General features: G+C 34.8%; 2 protein-coding genes across 4 annotated transcripts in view; one reads left to right on the top strand and one right to left on the bottom strand.

The window, feature by feature from the left end:
* RPA2 (Replication protein A2) overlaps positions 1–4,901 on the bottom strand; it is a 20,875-nt gene extending 15,974 nt beyond the window's left edge. Inside the window, exon 1 of one of the 3 annotated variants that reach the window (XM_089091554.1) lies at positions 4,882–4,901. The gene's annotated coding sequence lies outside the window, so the exon portion shown is untranslated. Of the gene's footprint in view, positions 1–4,677; positions 4,836–4,881 lie in introns of those variants that run through there. The other 2 variants (XM_089091552.1, XM_089091553.1) reach the window with 2 other exon arrangements.
* On the top strand, positions 4,871–18,573 carry LOC148950311 (uncharacterized). Its single transcript, XM_089091551.1, has 7 exons — positions 4,871–5,010; positions 10,315–10,448; positions 10,567–10,708; positions 12,477–12,598; positions 13,795–13,893; positions 15,295–15,501; positions 18,417–18,573. The coding sequence occupies exons 1-7, from the start codon at positions 4,893–4,895 to the stop codon at positions 18,528–18,530; spliced, it is 936 nt and encodes a 311-aa protein (XP_088947677.1). The 5' UTR covers positions 4,871–4,892; the 3' UTR covers positions 18,531–18,573.

Genomic DNA, 18,573 nt, shown 5'->3' with positions numbered 1-18,573 from the left:
ACGCCCAATGTTGAACCCTTTCAATTTGCTACGAGTCAAATTTCCATGTAGGATAACACACAGAGGAACACTATTCTACCACTAGGCATACTATTGTCTTGTATAGTGTCATAAAAGTGTGAAGGTTAAATTTCATAAAACTTCTCTTAATCCAAAGCAGACTGTAATTAGCATTTCGTGAAATTATTGACACGTGCTTGTGCAACTTCAACTGGTTACCAAAGTGGATACCTAAATCCCTTACTGAATCTGAAGATGAAACAGGTGTATCACCAAGAAAATAATGATAAGTCAAGCTTTTATTATATGTCATGCAACAGAAGATCTACTACAGTATTGGAAGCAAGCACACATCAAATTAATTCTCAAAAAAGGATTGATTCAAGGAAACAGCTGAAAATTTCATCAGCTGAAAAATTAGTATTAGCTTAATGATGAGGAATGGTGTGGAAAATTCCTTAATGGTGGGGAAAATTCCCTAATGACACTTCTGTGACCCACATAGAAAACAACCAATCACCCATTGACAGCCAAGATCATATTTGTAAAGGCAGGCAGGGGTACACTTAGGGGGGGGGGGACAACAAAAAATTCACAGTGATCCCCTTAGGTGGCACTACCTAAAAAAAATTCATATTAACACCAGGTATAGAAAAGGTTCTAAAGCTGCAAGTAGCAGAATTCAACAGAATTTCAAAAGCTGCTGACACTTCAGCAGCACAACTTGTGTTTTGACAGGTTCTCTCTGAGCAAAAAGTATTTTTATATGTAAAAATGGTATTTTCAGACACAAACTGCCAACAAATTTCAAAACTGCTAAGTAGTATTGCTACTTTACAACCCTACTTTTTGTGCAGTGGATTAAAATCATAAATATAATGTTTCCACATACTACCTTCCACAAAGAGGTCCAAACCAAAGCTGCAATATTGTTTGTTGACATAACATGGTCAGGCAACACGCTCTATGATTTAATGGATGAATTTACAAAAGAGCCCTTTCAAACTTTCTTGAAACCCTTTGCTGGTAAAATTTTAATTAGTAGTAGTATTAGTCAGCAATGTGGGTGAATAATGGCTGAACTGAAAGAAATCACCACAAGATAGATTATCAACACCTTTAATAATTTAAAATGTGCTAACCAAATCAAATTTATTTCTCCTGAATTCCAAATATGGTAGATTCAAACTGCTTAGCCTATACTCATAAGGTAAATACTTTAAATAAGGAACAAATTTAGATGCTTGTCTCTGCACTTCTTCAATAAGCTGTGACTCTGATTTTCTTGTTGACTACTACACAGAAGACCAGTATTCAACAATACATTGCATAATTGTCTTATACAGTTGAGCAAAGCTTTGCTGGTTAAATCTTCTAATCATTCTTTTGATGTCAAGCAAACTGTAGATTGCCTTATGTGATATAGCTAATGCTTGATTACCAAACATCAGATGACTATCAAAAATAATACCAAAATCACTAATAGAATCAACAGAACATACCACTACATCATCAATGAAATACCAGTACTACTACTGAATAATTCACCACAAGGCATTTTCCCTGATTAATAAGCATTGAATTTAAATTACAAAATTAATCAATGCATTTATACCTTCCTTTACAGGAGCTGCATCAACTGGGAAGAATATAGGCTACTATATGAATCTTTACATCATCTGTAAACATTTTAGTTGGGCTAAGTTGGATTACCTGTGGCATATCATTTACAAATATACAAAATAAAACTGGTCCAAAACAACTACCCTGGGGAACTCAACTCAATGCACTATACCCCTCATATAAAGCCTTACCAGCCCTAATGTTTGGTGACCTATCTGTTAGGAAATCTGCATTCTAAGCAAAAAGTTCTGTATCCAATACTATAGTTTTGGTGTTTTTTCAACAGCTGAGGTATTGTAACCTTGTCAAATGCCTTACAAAAATCAATATGAACACAATCAAGCTTTTGAGCTGATATCAGCTATCTTTTGAAAATGCTTAGTTACTTTCATTAACTAACTGTTACAAGACTTAATTGTTTCTAACACCATGCTTTGCTGATGCCACTGGTCACTTTTTCAAAATACTTTTAGAACAGTAAACCATTTCTTTCTCCTTAACTCTTGAAAAAATTGAGGTTTTTGAAACAGAACAATGATTACTTCAATCTGACATTATTCTATACTTATGAAGTGGTTTTATCACTGCCTTTTTCTACATAGCAGGGCATTTATCAGGATCCAAACAAAGGTTAAAATGAAAAGCACAAGGAGTGGCCAAACAAGAAGCTAATTCATGCATTTGAAACACTCTCCATATTAGGGGCTATATATTAAAAAAAAAATCACATACAATATTTTGTACATGTTAAGGTGCAACATCTGAGTTGTCAAACTGTGAACCATTTTGCAGTGAAGGAGCTACCTGCATGGAATAAATTGTAAATGAGCAACAGTATTTAGAAAGAATGATGATGAAGTTTCATTAAAGACAGCTGCCTTCTTATCATCATCAGCAGATTCACAAGCATCAGGATCAATTAAGATTGTAGATACTGGTGACTTTCTTTGTTAACCAGCTTCCTTGTGTACTTGAAATGGTGAAAATAATACAACAAAAGGTTGTAATACAGCTGTTGTGTAAAATAGTATTTGAAATAATTTAAAAATGGGGATGAGCTAGACTAACAATGAAGAAAAACATGATCATCTGATTAATAGAAAGATACTGTATATGATAAAGTAAACCTAATAATTAAGTTAGGCTACCAAGATATTTGGAAAGAGCATAAAATAAAAATCTAATTATAGGCCTAGCCTACTATATTCATTTTATTAGCATAGCATGTTTCTTTTAGATATGGTCAACCAAAGCAAATTTACTAGAAAAAGCTAAACATTAGAAGTTTTGCCAAGCTTTGACAAATTTTCATCAGAAATATTAGCTTAGGACTACTAGGTATACCTCACTGAGTTCTTCCATTTACTACTACTAACAACTCACCACAGCACCAACCCACCTGAGGCCAACACAACTATGCATGCTCCTCCTCCATCCCAGTCTATTCAAAGCCTCCCTTTTCATACCCTCCCATGAAGTTCTAATTTCCTTTGAATCTTTCTCCCACCCTAGACAAGGATGACCTGCTTTTCATTTAGCCCTAGCCTAGATGATTGGCTGAAAAGAATGGTAAATTTTTACCAAATGATATTATTGACTTACAAATAAAGTGAATATACCACTCAATGCCTTTTCTTGTGCTCTTTCCAAATATAATAATCATTTTTGTCAGGAATGAATTTTACCCCCACCCCTATATATACCAATTCAGGGTATATATTTGCACATTAGGGGGGTGGGGGTAAAGTTCAAACTTACCTTGGTAAATATATACCAAATCATATTATTGGGTTAGGAATAAAGTGAATACACCATTTGATGCCTTTATTTATGCTTATTATGAATATAATAATCATTTCTATTGGAAATGAATTTTAGACCCCCCCCCCTATATATGCAAATTCAGGTTTTATTTTTCAAAATTTTTTTTGGGGGGGGGGGGGTAAAGTTTAAACTTACCTCCCATTTACATCAGAAATAAAATTTGCACCCACCCTCCCCCCCCCTAATGTAGAAATATATACCCTGAATTGGCATATATAGGGGGGGGCGAAAATTCATTTCTAATAGAAATGATTGTTATATACATAATCAGCATAAAAAAAAGGCATCAAATGGTATATTCACTTTATTTAAAACTCAATAATATGATTTGGTAAAAATTTACCCTTACCTTCCATAAAAAATAGAATTCCCCCCCCCCCCTTAATGTGCAAACATATACCCTGGGTAAATATCTACCAAATAATATTATGACTTATGCATAAAGTGAATGTACCACTCAATGCCTTTTTTTATGCTGATTATGAATATAATAATCATTTCTATTGGGAATGAATTTCAGCCCCCCCCCAAATATATGCCAATTCAGGGTATATATTTCTACATTAGGGGGAAGCAAATTTTGTTTCTGATGTAAATAGGAGGTAAGTTTAAACTTTATCCCCACCCCCTAATGTAGAAATATATACCCTGAATTGGCATATATAGGGGGGGATGAAATTCATTTCCAATAGAAATGATTTATATTTAGGCCTATAATCAGCATAAAAAAGGCATCAAATGGTATAGGCCTATTCACTTTATGTGTAAGTCAATATTATGATTTGGTAGATATTTACCATCCCCTGAATTGGTATAGCCTATATAGGGGTGGGGGTAAAATTCATTTCCAACAAAATGATTAGCCTAGCCTATTATATTTAGAAAGAGCATAAAAAAAGGCATCAAGTGGTATATTCACTTTATTTGTAAGGCAATAATATGATTTGGTAAAAATTTACCGAAAGAACAATCTTTGGCAATCTGTCATCCTTCATCCCCACACCTACAACTAAATAGGCCTAGCCACCTCTTTACAAATAAATAGCCAAGGTAGGCTATACTTTACCCTTTACTGAGAAAAAAGCTGCAGAAGGAACACATGCAATACTTTTACACAAATTTAACTGAAATAACGTAGTTTACAATGAATGTTTCCTATTGTGATGAGCAAACAGAGTAGGCTAGCATGTGCAAGGAGATTGAGCAGGGCACTATCACCCCTTTACCTACATCTTTCCTCTTTAAATTTTGTGATTTCAGTCATGGCTAATTTAAATACTATTATTTTAGAGTATGAAGTTACCAGAGCAAACTCTCTATACAGATAAACAATAACAGATTTATAAATTATGCTGTAGTGCTTTTCCCTCGCTTGTCGGCGACTTTTAAATTGATTGCTATTTCACAATTTTTAAGGCGCCATCTAAACTTTACATTTTTAAAACATGGATTTCCAACAGGCTGTTTCCGAATTCATTTCGTTTGCTGGAAGGATAGATTCTAAAAATCATAGAAGGAAGTTCTTTCAATGGCTAAATGAAAATATAAAGGATCTTCAAGAGGGTATGATTTTTCGTTCTCACTGAATGTGATCTCGTTTCTCTTTGATATTGGAGAAAATTGCTGCCTATAGTGCCTAGTTCTTTTGCAAGATTATAGGCAGCGCAGTATCGATGCCTAAATAAAGTGATGTGATGTGGTTTCTTTGACGCTCAATCCTAATGAAGTATACCAAAATATGATGAAAATATAATATTTTATTAACAAAATTATGTTATCTGTTACAGATTAGGAAAAATCTAATTGCCCCTTTTTCAGTCCTTGGCAACTCCCAAATTTTCATTTTAACAATTATGGTCAGATTGGTAAGAAACTATTCTCTATCAGTACAGATTGCAAACTAAATGAATTTCATACATGGTCAGAAAAACCGGTTCTACTTAGATGGACAACTAAGTGTTGTAGCTATAACAGATAAGGGTACTTGTGCATTATACCAACTCTTTTATATTCTGCTAGTTTGATTAATGCTAATGAAATAAAATAAGATGAATATAGAATAGTTTAGAAACAAATTTGGGCTATATATTTGCACATTAGGGGGGGGGGGTAAAGAAAAGAAACATATAATAAAAGGACAGATACCCAATTATAATGGCGGGAGTAAGTAATAAAATGGATTACATTTCTTCTCATTCAAGTAAAAATTCATGATTTGTCCATTTTTACACTCTATTGTTTTGGGGAATAACCCCTTTTCCTGAAAAAATTCAACTGCCTCTTTTTCTGTCTTAGGCAAATTCCAAATTATAATTTTATCACTCATTTTATATGACCCGTTTTACACAACTCGACTCTAACAACTGTTTTATGGTCGGGTATCTCTCCCTCATCTGTCCCGGAAACTGCCGCGTCTCATTTGACATATATAAAAGAGTGGGTATAATGCACAAGTAACCAGATAAGTTCAACTGAAAAAATTCAACTGTCTCTTTTTCTGTCTTAGGCAAATTCCAAATTATAATTTTATCATTCATTTTAAGTCACCCGTTTCACACAACTCCACCCTAACAACTGTTTTATGGTCGGGTATCTCTCCCGCATCTGTCCCGGTAACTGCTGCGTCTCATTTGACATATATAAAAGAGTGGGTATAATGCACAAGTACCCATATAAGTAACGTCAAGGGTTGTATTGTATGCCCTTCGGGCATATAAGTTATTTATGTAAGGGATGGTTGTAAAAACTTCAGAGGATGCTCATTTGATTAAAAATGTAATGTTCTAGTTCCATTTTAAGAGTCAAAAGTGGTCGAGGGCAACTAGCCTGCTCCCCCTCCCCCGACGCCCTTTTTTCCCCAAATGTATCTGATCGAAATTGTGAGATAGCCATTGTGTTTGCATTAGTCCAAACAACATACCACAATGTTTACAAGGTGGACACAACCCCCCATAGCCCAGAGGCAAGAGTTATAAGTTATGCCCTGGGGCACAGAGGGCACTGGGGCACATTTCCCAAAATACTTCTAATAAAAATTTCAAGAGAGCTATTTTGCTCATCTTTATTGAAAGGTCCAGTGATTATGACTTTGGGGATGTCAACCTCCCCGCAGTCCTCAGGGCAAGGGCTGTAATTTAGGCAATTTGTTCATTGTTTAAAAATAGTGTATGTTATTGAGTAAGGTATGCATGTTCGACCTTTACTTTCCAAAAAGATGAAGGGCATTCAGGTGAGCCTTTCGGAAAATGTTGAGGGGAGTCTTGAACTAAATCGAAAAATGTTATGTGTATATTGGTTGTCAAAAGGGCATAACTCAGGAATGACCAAAAAGGCAATATGCGTACGCTACTGCTACTACTGCAGCTTCCACCACAACTACTGCTACCACTACTACAACTACTACCACACTACTGTATTTACAATATTGAGGGGAAAATTGAAATAAATCAATGACACTATGTGCATGCACATTGTCAATATTTGCACGCTACTGCTACTCCTGCAGCTACCACCACAACTACTGCTACCGCTACTACTACTACTACCACACTACTCTATTTACAATATTGAGGGGGAAATTTAAACTAAGTGAAAAGAAACTATGTGCATGCACATTGTCTAAGGAGTGTATCTCAAGACCGGATTTGGGTATTAAGTTGAAACTTTCAAAGAATGCGAAAACAGCGGGTCATTTGACCAAAAGGTAGTATGTGCACGCTACTACTAATATCACTGCTACGTTTACTACTACTATTTCAACAACTAGTTCTATTGCAACTACTTGTAAGGCCAAGAGCATCAAGATGAAAATTTCAAGACGCATATGAATCTAAAGGTTATCAAAAGGACATATCAGCAGTCTTATAGCATTAACTAATTGTATTAAGTTGAAACTACCAGGACTTGATGAGAGGGATGTTCAACTAACCGAAAGGCAATAAGTTAATACTAACACTACCACTAAAACTACTGCTTCTGTTGCAAATACTACCATGGCTGAAGATATTGAAATGAACATCTGGGAAAATATTAAGGGGAAAGTTGAACTAAATCAAAAATTTACTCTGTGCATACAGATTGCTGATACAGCTGTATCAGCAATATTTTTGGAACGGCTTACCATATCAAGATGAAACTTCTGGGACATCATGAGTGGGATGTTCAAATGACCAAAAGGCATGATGTACCTGCTATTACTGCTATTAATACTGCTGCTACTACTGTTACTACTACTACTAATAATACAACAGTATTACTGCTACATGTGCTCCTGCTACTACCACTACTACTAAGATACTAGTACTATTAAGGCTACGCATATGAAGGTGAAAATTTGACAGAATATTCAGGGGGAATCTTAACTAAATAAAAACAGACTATGTGCATACTGATTGTAAAAAGGGCGTGTCTCAACAATGGGAATTAAATTGGAGCTTTCAGAGAAAGCTTAAAGGGGAAGATCAATTGACCAAAAGATACTATTTGCATGCTACTATTATCACTATTACAACTGCTGCTTTTACTACTACTACTGCTACTAAACTACTCCAACTGCTACTTCAATTGCAACTACTTGTAAGGCTGTGACAGCCTTTTCAGTCTGACTTGTAAGGCTGAAAAGGGTGTCAAAAGGGCACATCAGCAATACATTTACTACTACTACTTCTTTTGCAAATACTTGTAAGGCTAAGAGCATTAAGATGAAAATTTCAAGAAGTATGTGAATATAAAGAGTATCAAAAGGACATATTGGCGATGTTATAGCAATGGCTAATTATATTAAGTTGAAACTTCCAGGACTTGATGAGAAATGTTCAACCGACCATAAGGCAATATGTTAATGCTACTGCTGCTGCTAGTACTGGTGCCATTACTATTAATATCACTGGCCATTAAATTACACTAGCTATTAAATTCACTAGCCATTTATATCCGCTCCGTGTGTTACAAATTAAAGCTGTAAGAGTTTTGACCAATGACATGTCCTACAATTGGGTAATATCGAGGTATCACCAATTAAAAATTTTACCATTTTTTGGTTTGGTTAAATTTGATGTAAATTCGTTTATGTATAATTTTTATCTAATTTGTTACCTGCATGTTTTTCGGAATTTTATAAGGAAAGGGAACATAGTTATGAAACTTAAAATGTTGAATTAGTTAGAACGCTGATTCCAATTACTATCAGATCTAAATTTTCTATTAGGTATATTGGTCCTGAAGTCTGGAACAGGCTTCCGGCAGGAATAAAAGGTAAGAAGACCTTTGAGGAATTCTGGGCTTCTTTGCGATGTATTTGTTTTAAGCAGTATTGTAGACATGGATTGAGTGATTGATTTGGGAGTGAGTAAATGCTTGTGGGTGCTAAAAGAGAAATTGATTCGTGTGTTGATTGAGGTGAGTGTCGGTATGTGAAAGGAAGCATGATGAATCATAGAGTATGAGTGTTGGATCCCTTTAAGTTTCCTATAAAAATATATTATCTTCAGAATATATTAGGGTATTAGTAGTGGAAGTGTCCCTTTTTTGGGTTGTCCCAAACACGCTAATATGCGTCGGGACCTATTTTGATATTGTTAGTACTATATGCAGTTTCGTTTTGTTAGTATTATATGGAGATTTCAGTGATTGCAGTTTTGTTTTGTTAGTATTATATGGAGATTTTTATGGTTTTTTATAAAAATGATTAAAAAAATACTACTTCTAGTACTACTAATATCATTACCACTACTGTAGCTACAATTACAATTATGTCTAAGGGTATAAAGGTTTTCAGGGAATTTTGAGGGGGTAAGATGAACTGAATCACAACACCGTCTGTCTGCATGTTATCAAAAGAGCATATCAGCAATATCTTACGAATAGTTTGGCGTGTGAAGTTGAAACTAACAGGGCTTGTTATTGGGGGGGGGGGTGAACTAACCAAAATATAATGTTTCCATCCTAATTATACTGCTTCTATAATACTACTTCTACTTCTACTGCTGTTACTGCTGCTACTATTATTACTACTTCTACTACAACTATTGCTACTAAAGCTAAGAGTGGGGATTACCCCCCCCCCCCTCCCGTGGACAACCCCCCTGAGACTCTAGGTGGGCGGGCCTCTCCAAAAGCAAATACACAAGTATTTGAATTAAGAGAGTCATAGTTACTCTCGCGGTTTACCCAAACAGTATAAAAACCACAGGTCGCCCTGTTCGCCTGCGAGTCCAGGAGACTAGCGGACAACTAATTTTAAATAAATTTTGTGTTAATGTAACTGTCTGAGCTTCTAAATTGGTTCACCCGCCTGAGACTTAAGGTGGGCGAGCCTCTTCGTCCGCCAAGAGTCAGGTGGGTAACGCTTTGACCCGATCATTTTTTGGCAAAAAAATACACAATTTCAAACATTTGCCGATGAAAGCTTTAAACCTCTACAGTAGGGTTCTCTTTGTTTTGTTGTTAGGGAGGGGGCAGATGCCACAAAGGATGCATTTGAATGCCAAGACATCCTAATTTTCATTGCGCCTTCAAGTAAATACAGAATTAGTTTTAAGGAAGGGGCTGGAAGGGAGTTATCATTTCTGAATCAACTACAAATGGTAATTTTTTATCACTAGGTTGTTTTTTTAAAAGCACATTTTAAACTTTTTATTTTTTTGGCTGCGGTTCGCTGTTTTATATTTTTCTGTAGATGCTGCAACCTCTCTCTCTCTCTCCCTCTCTCTCCCTCCCTCTCTCTCTCTCACTCACACTCTCTCTCTCTCTCTCTCCCTCTCTCTCTCTCTCTCTCTCTCTCCCTCTCTCTCTCTCATTCTTTCTCTTTTTTCTCGCGGAAATTTATGCTGCACCTTTGTATTATTGGTTGCTTCACTTCTTTTGCAGACGAAGATGAGGCTTTTAGTGGAACTACTAATATTGAGGAGGAGCTCAAAGGCATTGCCGCAGAACTAAGAAAATGTCTACCATCGGATGCCACACTTTCCTCCGAAAACATTATATCTCCCTTGGTTGGTCCCGTAAGTCTTGTCATTACTTAATAATAAAAGAAAGCGTATATTCCACTGAAATTTTTTTTTTTTACTTTTCTTTTTCTTTTTTTTACTATTTCTTATTGACCCGCCATTCTAATTTTAGAATTCAGACTGCAATGCTACAAACACGGTTCACATTGATGCCTTTTTGTACGATGATGATCTAGTCGATTCTTTAGTAGAAGATGGAAAACTCTCAAGGTCCTATTGTAAGGATTGTGGATCAAAGAACACATCGCCCTTAAGTATGTATTTTTGGTTGTAAATTATTGCCAAAATGTTACTTTTATTGCTCATGATCTAAGCATACCCAAGACAGAGTACGATAATAGTTAGACTGGCTTTCTTACAAAAAAGTATGGAGAGTGGCTCTGAATGAAGTCTGTTTAGTTTATGTCTAGAACTCTTCTTGCTGTCTACCCTGAGGACGGAAACATATGCTTCCTATGTACCTATTTCCATGTAAGATAATTCAAGCAGATGAGCTTTTTTTTACATATTACTCACTTTACTTAAGTATATTTCCTGTCAGGTGATACTTAGCGTAGAGAGTGACTTCTGGAGCCTCTCCCTACTTTGATCCATGACGATCGAATGTCTTTTTCAAGTCTGATATTTTCCATAGTGAGGAACTTAACCATTCTGTCGGACTATTGTTTTTCGGCCGACGACTGGGCGTTACCAGCTGGCTGTGATAAGTTGGAAGTCGTAGAGGATCTTTTTGGGTTGGGGTGAAAACATTCTAAGCAGGTGCCCAAACTATAGGATTCTTCTTGTTGTTTGAAACGAAAACTAAGATTCCTTAGTGAGCTGGAGCAAGTTCTCGTTTTTGACGAAGCCGAACTTCAACCCTCCTCGGGCTCTCTGATTTGAATACATCGATAGTCTGGAGGGCCACGGCTGATGTTTACCACGTCTCAGCTCCGTAAAGCATCAGAGCCGTCGAGGACATATTGATTCAGAACGTCAGAAATAGTCCCAATTTTCGTCTTCAACCGGCTTGCAACTTACTTGGTATGAAGACTGAGTAGAACAGATTTAAAAGGACAAAATCTTTTGAAAAAAAATTGGATTGTATCTATTCATGAAATCACAAAATGGAGCAAAAATTGTTCTTCTCAGATCAACAAATCTGGTTGATTTGATTTGTGTCGCCTGATTTTTTTTTTTTTTTTTTTTTTTTTTTTTTTTTTTTTTTTTTTTTGTAAGACGACGAGCAGAACATGAAAATATCCAAAATATTCTTAAAATAAAATGGATATTAAGATACATGTATATTCCGTCGTGTCCAAAGGATGGAGATTAAGATGGCTTTTGTCCCATTGAACATTAAAATTATTTAGTTTTCCACTCGGTATGATTGCAAAACCCCACTATGATTTAATAGTGTATTTTCTATCAAAATCCCTCCCCTTTTTGGGAGTGTTTTCTCCTCTTTCGAAATTAAAAAAAAAAATTCTCAGGTGAATAATCTTTCGATGGATAAAATGTTTTTTTCCTGTTTTAGATTTTTGATTACTATTATCACAAGTCGTTCTTAACTTAGAGCTTGTTCCCACGAACTGTTTGATCTGACAACAAACGTGTACTTTAATGAATGCGTGCTTCACGGGATTTGCCTTTACAAGAAAAAGAACAAAATTTACACAACATTTGTGTAATAAAAGAGGACATACCAGTTTGAAGCAAATAAGTGTAAATATGGAGCAAAACACAAATGAACTGATGCAATCATCCTCAATCTTTAACATGCAAAATTTCGGAGGTTATTTTGAAGTTTCATTGCTAAAATTGCAACTCAATTTTTTTGTTCATTTTCTATTGTAGTTGAATTTTTCTGTTCGTTTTCTAAATTAAAACTTTCTTTATCGCTGCCTACATGGAAATTAATGTACTAACGGAAACGAAATGGAACAACAATTTTTTAAAGTAAAGGTCAGTGCTTACGATTATTTCTTGAAGATAGCCTAGATGTAAGTATTTTGATTAATTATCAGCTATAATCTTTTTCAGATTTTGTTTCACATTCCGCATCCATACCTCGCCTTAGAGCAATTTTCCAAGAGATTTTGCCTGACCTAACGGGAAAAGTGGTTTTGGATATTGGCTCAAGACTTGGACCTGTTCTTTACGGGGTATGTAAATAATTTTTCTACTCCCATGCGTTAGACGATAATGAAATATCCGTCGATATTTAGTTGACTGACCTGGATCAAAGTGTATAGTGTTACGGACAACAAAAGGTAAAACCATGAGGAATTATTCGAAGACAGTGAAAAATTTCCTAAATTAATATTTTGGCTCTATATCTAAGGGTTGTCATCAGCAAATCACAGATAAATATGAAATAAAACTTTCATTAAGACTAAATTAAAACTAAAAATAAAAATGGAAACAGCCTTAGAATTATCACTTCAAGGAAATTTAACCGAAACTGAAAAAAAAACACGAATCAAGAGTATGTTTTTAATGTGATTCTTGCTTTTTGGCAGGTAGTCTAAAAGGTGTTTTCGATGCAGTTTCATTGTTATTAACTATCGGTTTTGGAATGTAATTTGTTAAATCATTTATTGTTAAATTTGCGCATAATGCGTTGAGTAAATATTCTCCCAAATTTCTTTTTTTTTAATTAGTATTCTTTAACTTAAATTTAACTTCTGTGGCCTCTCAAACAATTGACTTGATACCCAAATCATTACTAATGGCAAGGGTGTTTCAAAAGATATTGTATGACCAGCGTTTTCAAAAATATGGCTGCTTAGAGCATAATAAAAAGAGCTAGGAACACTGTTAGAATTTAAAGCCAGGGTTGTATCATCCTTTCGTTTTTGCTGGTGTTTTTCCAAATTTTGGTGGGTTCTACCCACATAATAATTCCTGCAGTCACATAGTATTTGACACACCCCTCTTTTACGAGTAACTGGGGTTACCAGAGTTTGGGAAATTTGTGATTTTCTAAAATTTAAACGTGTTTTACTAATGACATTATTTTGTTAACGATGTTTAATTTAACTTAACGAGCGTAACCATTATTTTATTAACGAATCATTTTATTAACGATAGTTATAATAAATTTAATTTCAGTAGTACTTTTTCCTTTCATTTAATCTTTTTTGTTAAGATGCAAATTAGAAGGTATTGTCGTTTTACAACATGAACCTTACTATTTACAAAAAAACGATTTTGAAACGAAATTTGCGTGCAGCATTCTTCTTTATGTTTGTACACGTGGATCAAGAGATTGAAATACAAGTTAAATGCACGGAGACTATTTAATGCAAGAGTTCTTTTTTCTTTCCTTTTCTCATTTTATCTGAACTATCTCTTCCAGGCTTACTATTACTCCAATGCCGCTAGAATTATCGGGATAGAGATCAATCAAGAATTTGTACAATTGCAAAGCCAGGTGGTGCATGGCAAAGGGTTTACGGTAAGTTTAAATCAATTGTGTTGCTAACGAAAGAATTAGCGTAGAATTTTAAGCTTAAAGCCTTCATTCGTAAAAGTTTAAACTAATTTTTATAATTCTATAAAAGAGAAGTTTACTCAATTCATTGATTCTCCTCCATTTTCTTGCGCATTAACTAACTAATAATTTTTCTAAGGCCTTCGAAACAGGGAACTTTCTTGTTAATGAACGCTAAAACCGACATGAGAAACAGATGCAGCCAACATTAGCCTCAGACGAAAAATTGTTAATAGCTGCAATTTTGGGTTGAAAATAATATGCTGTACTGCTGAGCTTGAGTTGTTTAAGCTTCCTAAAATGAAGCTTTATTAAACGAGTTTTATTATGCTTATTTTAATGAAGATTTTTCTTACTCATTCTAGTCTAACCGGTGACCAAAAGTATCTTAATAGGGCCACCCAGCTAACCTTTTTTGTGTTGTGTATTTTTATTTCGATCTGATTTCGCTTTAAAACAATTAATTTTGGGTTATTGTTAACCGAGGTTCGTCCTTTACTAGGTTGCAGCTACTGCAACCACGATTGCTACAAACTTATCGTAACATTAGCCATTTCAGACCAGCTTACTGAACATTGCCTCCTCTTCATTCCAATTTTCTTTATGTTTTTTCTTTGGCAGTGAATCGTTAATAGTTTAGTTTAGAATTAGGTTGTTCTTGCCAGTCTAAACCGGCTAGTCTAACCGGAAACTAAAAATATATATTCGTATCTGCTTCTTTCTATTTCTGCTGCAGATGATAGTTCATCATTTGGAAGTGGCCTGATTCCAAATTCTCTTATTGTCCACTTAGAGCAACTAAACCTTACAGTATCATCGCGCCAATATTATTGTAAAAGCATTAAAAGTCTTTCCAAGAATCTGGGAAGGCGGATGAGAAAGTTTGTTTGTTTCAGACCTGCAGACCTGCCAAGGTATATTGAGATCATTTATTCAGCAAAACAAGCTAAAAGAAAAGAATGAGCTCCTGGCATAGATGGAATCACAGCAGAAATGGTGAAATATTCAGTAATGACATGCCCATCAGTGTAGCTTGCCCTTTTTCACCAAGATAAGAAATATTGGAAAGTTTCCTGCGTATGAACCAAGAGGATATTGGTCAAGATTTCCAAAATGGGGAGACAAAATGTTGTATGATAATCGGAGAGGCATAAACCTTATGTCAGTGCCGTGCAAACCATTGTCCTGTATTATATTGCTCTGGTTACAGATGCACTTGATACAAATCTGCAAGAACAGAACCATGGTTTTAGAATTGGTATATCGTGCCTATATATATGACTGGTTTTAGAACAGGTCTATACAATTTAGTATGTGATTGTTAACGGTCTCTAGGCCGCTTTTATATTAATTATGTTTTTCTAGGATAGGATTGAAGTTATTCATGGAGATATATGCCAGCGAGTCGACATTTTAAAAGCAGCTAATGTGATTGTCCTCAATAATGTTTTTGAATTTTTTGTTTCGCCTGAGAATCATGTGAAAATATGGCAGTTCCTTAGGAGGGAGATCAATCCAGGGACCTTACTGGTTACTATTCCGTCGCTTGAAGAGGAATTTGCTGCATTGAATGTGAGCTTTTTTCCTTTTCTACTAACCATATAATTCTCTTGTGTTTTTTCTTCCTTTTTTGTTTTTTTATGATAAAAACTTTACGAGAGTAAAAAAATTATTTTTTATTCATATTAACGACTAGTTGCTTACACTAGAAAGGTTATTTGAGGATTCAAGATAAAGTGAAAAGAGATTTGATCCCAGAAGCTCCGAAAAAAATACTTCTAATGTATTTTTTTTAAGCGAAACTACTAAAAGTAGGCGAAGGAAACAAGATACGGGAAAGTAGATGATCGATACTGGATACGGGAAAGTAGTGTAATTCAGTAGACTAATCGATCGAAAGTGTTAAGTTTCAAGGTATGGACAATTAATGTCAGTTAAATGAAAAGTGTCATACATTATCTGTAATACCACAGGCGAAACATGCAAGGGAATTTTTTTACAGGATAGGAATTTTTTACATGGAAAGATGATATAAATTTTGAAGCAATAAAAATTTCATTTTTTATTTGCCTTTGAGGTTCTTTCCATGTGTATTAGCATCCTCCCTTACACTTCCCCATTAGCGCCATTGAAAAAGTATGTTTGCTTTTAGTCCAGTTTTTTAGAAATATTCCATAAAACGGGATGGGATACAAATAAGTCAATAAAAAGTGTCCATCATAAGTCTATGATAAGTCTTGAAGCATGAAAAGCAATACAATCAAATAGGAAAAAATATAGGGAAATTCCATAAGATGGCTTAAGTGTCCAAATCACAGACTCGGATATCCCTTCGTGTTGTAAGACCATTTTCGGGGCTTGTTTACATGTTTCAATGTTAAGGCCTCTCGTTCCCCAGTAGCAACAGAAAAAACGTCCATATCGCGTGTTGAACAGTTTAATTGGCTTCGCCTTAGCTTTAGCTCGTCGCTAACTGCTAAATGTTCTTTTATTGTTAGCTTGGCACTAATTGAATTTTTTAACAGAAAATATACTTCATTTTAATTGAAGTAAAATGAGTTATGTCGTGATTCTTATTCTTACAGCCCATTTACCCAAATTAGTTATGCTTTAAACACTATCTGAACCTATTTTTTGTCATGCCATAATTTCTACTTCAAGGCCATGCCGTTTTAAAACCTTTGTATTAACAAGTTTGGTGTTACTTCCTACGATTGCTAAATATCTACATTTCTTTTAATTATCTTATGTGTATTTTGTTGGTTTTTTGTTAATATTCAACTCTATCATTCATCAATGCTTTACTTTGTGAATAAACTATAATAGCTGGATTTGTTTTCTGTAGCTTATTTCTCCGGTTTTATACTGCTATTCCTATTATCATTTGAAATGGTAAAAATTTCAAAATTTAGAGTGCAATTTGTTAAATATAATTCAGAATAAGGGATTGTGCACCTCCAAGACAACTAAATTGCCAGCTAAATTGCGATTATGCAATAAAAATACAGAAAAGAATAAGTTATTGCATTCTGCAAAAGAATATCAAAGTGCAAGCCTGGTCGTAATTAGTGCGACATAGATAATCAAGACATAGCTAATACAAAGTTACAATTGTTGGTTAAAGAAGCAAATAAAAAAAATGGAAACAAAAAATACTAGAAGTGGAATCTATGTTCAAATGAGTCCGTTGGAATCCAATGCCGACGACCTAGCGCACATGGGGCATAACATTTTTCAGTGCATCTATGCACGATATTCTTGCATTAGTCGAGATATTACGGCTGTTACTACAATGCCCTAAAAATATCTTATTCCCATACAGAGAAGCAATAAAAAATCCACCTTTGTTGCTTCGGTTAATAGTTTTCGTTTTTTTCCAGAAAGTAATTACAAATAGTAGAAAAAGTGGTCTCACGGTTGATTACTGGTTTTACAAGACTTACTAAAAATGAGCCTAATTGTTAAAATTGTTTAGGAACTATAACACTGTCAAGGAAAATGAAATAATGTATGCTTTAAGGCTTTAAGATTTTTTTCAAGCTAGTTCAGTTATTAGTTGTTTTTTTTATCTTCTGCTTCTGAAGTAGGTTAGTCAAGTTGGCCGTAGTATAACAAGCGCAGTCTAACTCTTGTAACAAGCATTTTCAAATAGTTCGTCATGTCCAAAATCAGTGATTGTCGCTAACCTTTTTCCTAATATGAGCTATCTGCTCCCGATAGCCTTTTTTTGGGTCTCTGTCTAGTGTATACTCTATACAATTTTTGTGTTTTTTTTTTGGGGGGGGGGAGGAGAAGAACGCCGGCTGTTAGTGAATGTGTATGTTGGGTTTCGTAAAGGGTGATGTTTACCCATACAAGTTTATAAACTTTGGGTTTATTGTTAATGTGTTTATTTCTTTTAATAAAACCATTTACTTCTTACTTCTCTAGCAAAAGCATATTTATTTGATAAATGGAGACTGGTTATTACCAGGACAAAGTTTTTCATTACCTCTTGCACAAAAACTACCAAATACAATTTTATGTACTGTAAATCAACGTAAAACTGTTCTTCAGCTGCTCATTGTGCTTATTCCCTTTTTTTTTTACTTAAAGTTCTGAAAAAGCTATTCTGACTAATAGGTTCAGAGTCCTTCTTTCGACTCTCCTGAAAATTTACTCTGATGCTCGGTAACTTTTTTTTTTTTTTTTTTTTTTTTTAGTGACGCTGGAGGGGCGTCAATTTGCTAAAATGTAATATTGGGGAGGATTTATTTTCAAAGTATAGCAGGGGGGCAAATTTGTTGTTTTGTTATTATTTTGTCAATGAAAATATAAAAAAAACTATCTTTTGTGAAAATCCCCAAAAAGGTATTTTTCAAAATCCAAGGGAGGGGGGGGGCAAAAAAGGAGACTTTAACCCCCCCCCCCTCTCATTGATATTCTCCTGACGCCGTAAGACATTTAACATTTAGTATGCTACGGCAAAATAATTATCATATTTGCAGACAGGAATCGTTCTTGGTAGTTGGGTAAAGCCCCTGCCCCCATGCAACCCAGCCATGGTCGATGATTACGAAGAATTGGAAGTATCTGAAGTGAAACTCTATCAAGTTTTATAATCAAAAGTTTAATTTAATTCAATTAAATACCCATTTGAAAGTT

Source organism: Artemia sp. Qi Xiang Cuo, chromosome 7, assembly GCF_049724085.1.
Source record: "Artemia sp. Qi Xiang Cuo chromosome 7, ASM4972408v1, whole genome shotgun sequence".
Lineage (NCBI taxonomy): Eukaryota > Metazoa > Arthropoda > Branchiopoda > Anostraca > Artemiidae > Artemia > Artemia sp. Qi Xiang Cuo.
Note: the sequence above shows the minus strand (reverse complement) of the source record. Positions and strands in the feature narration are given on the sequence as shown.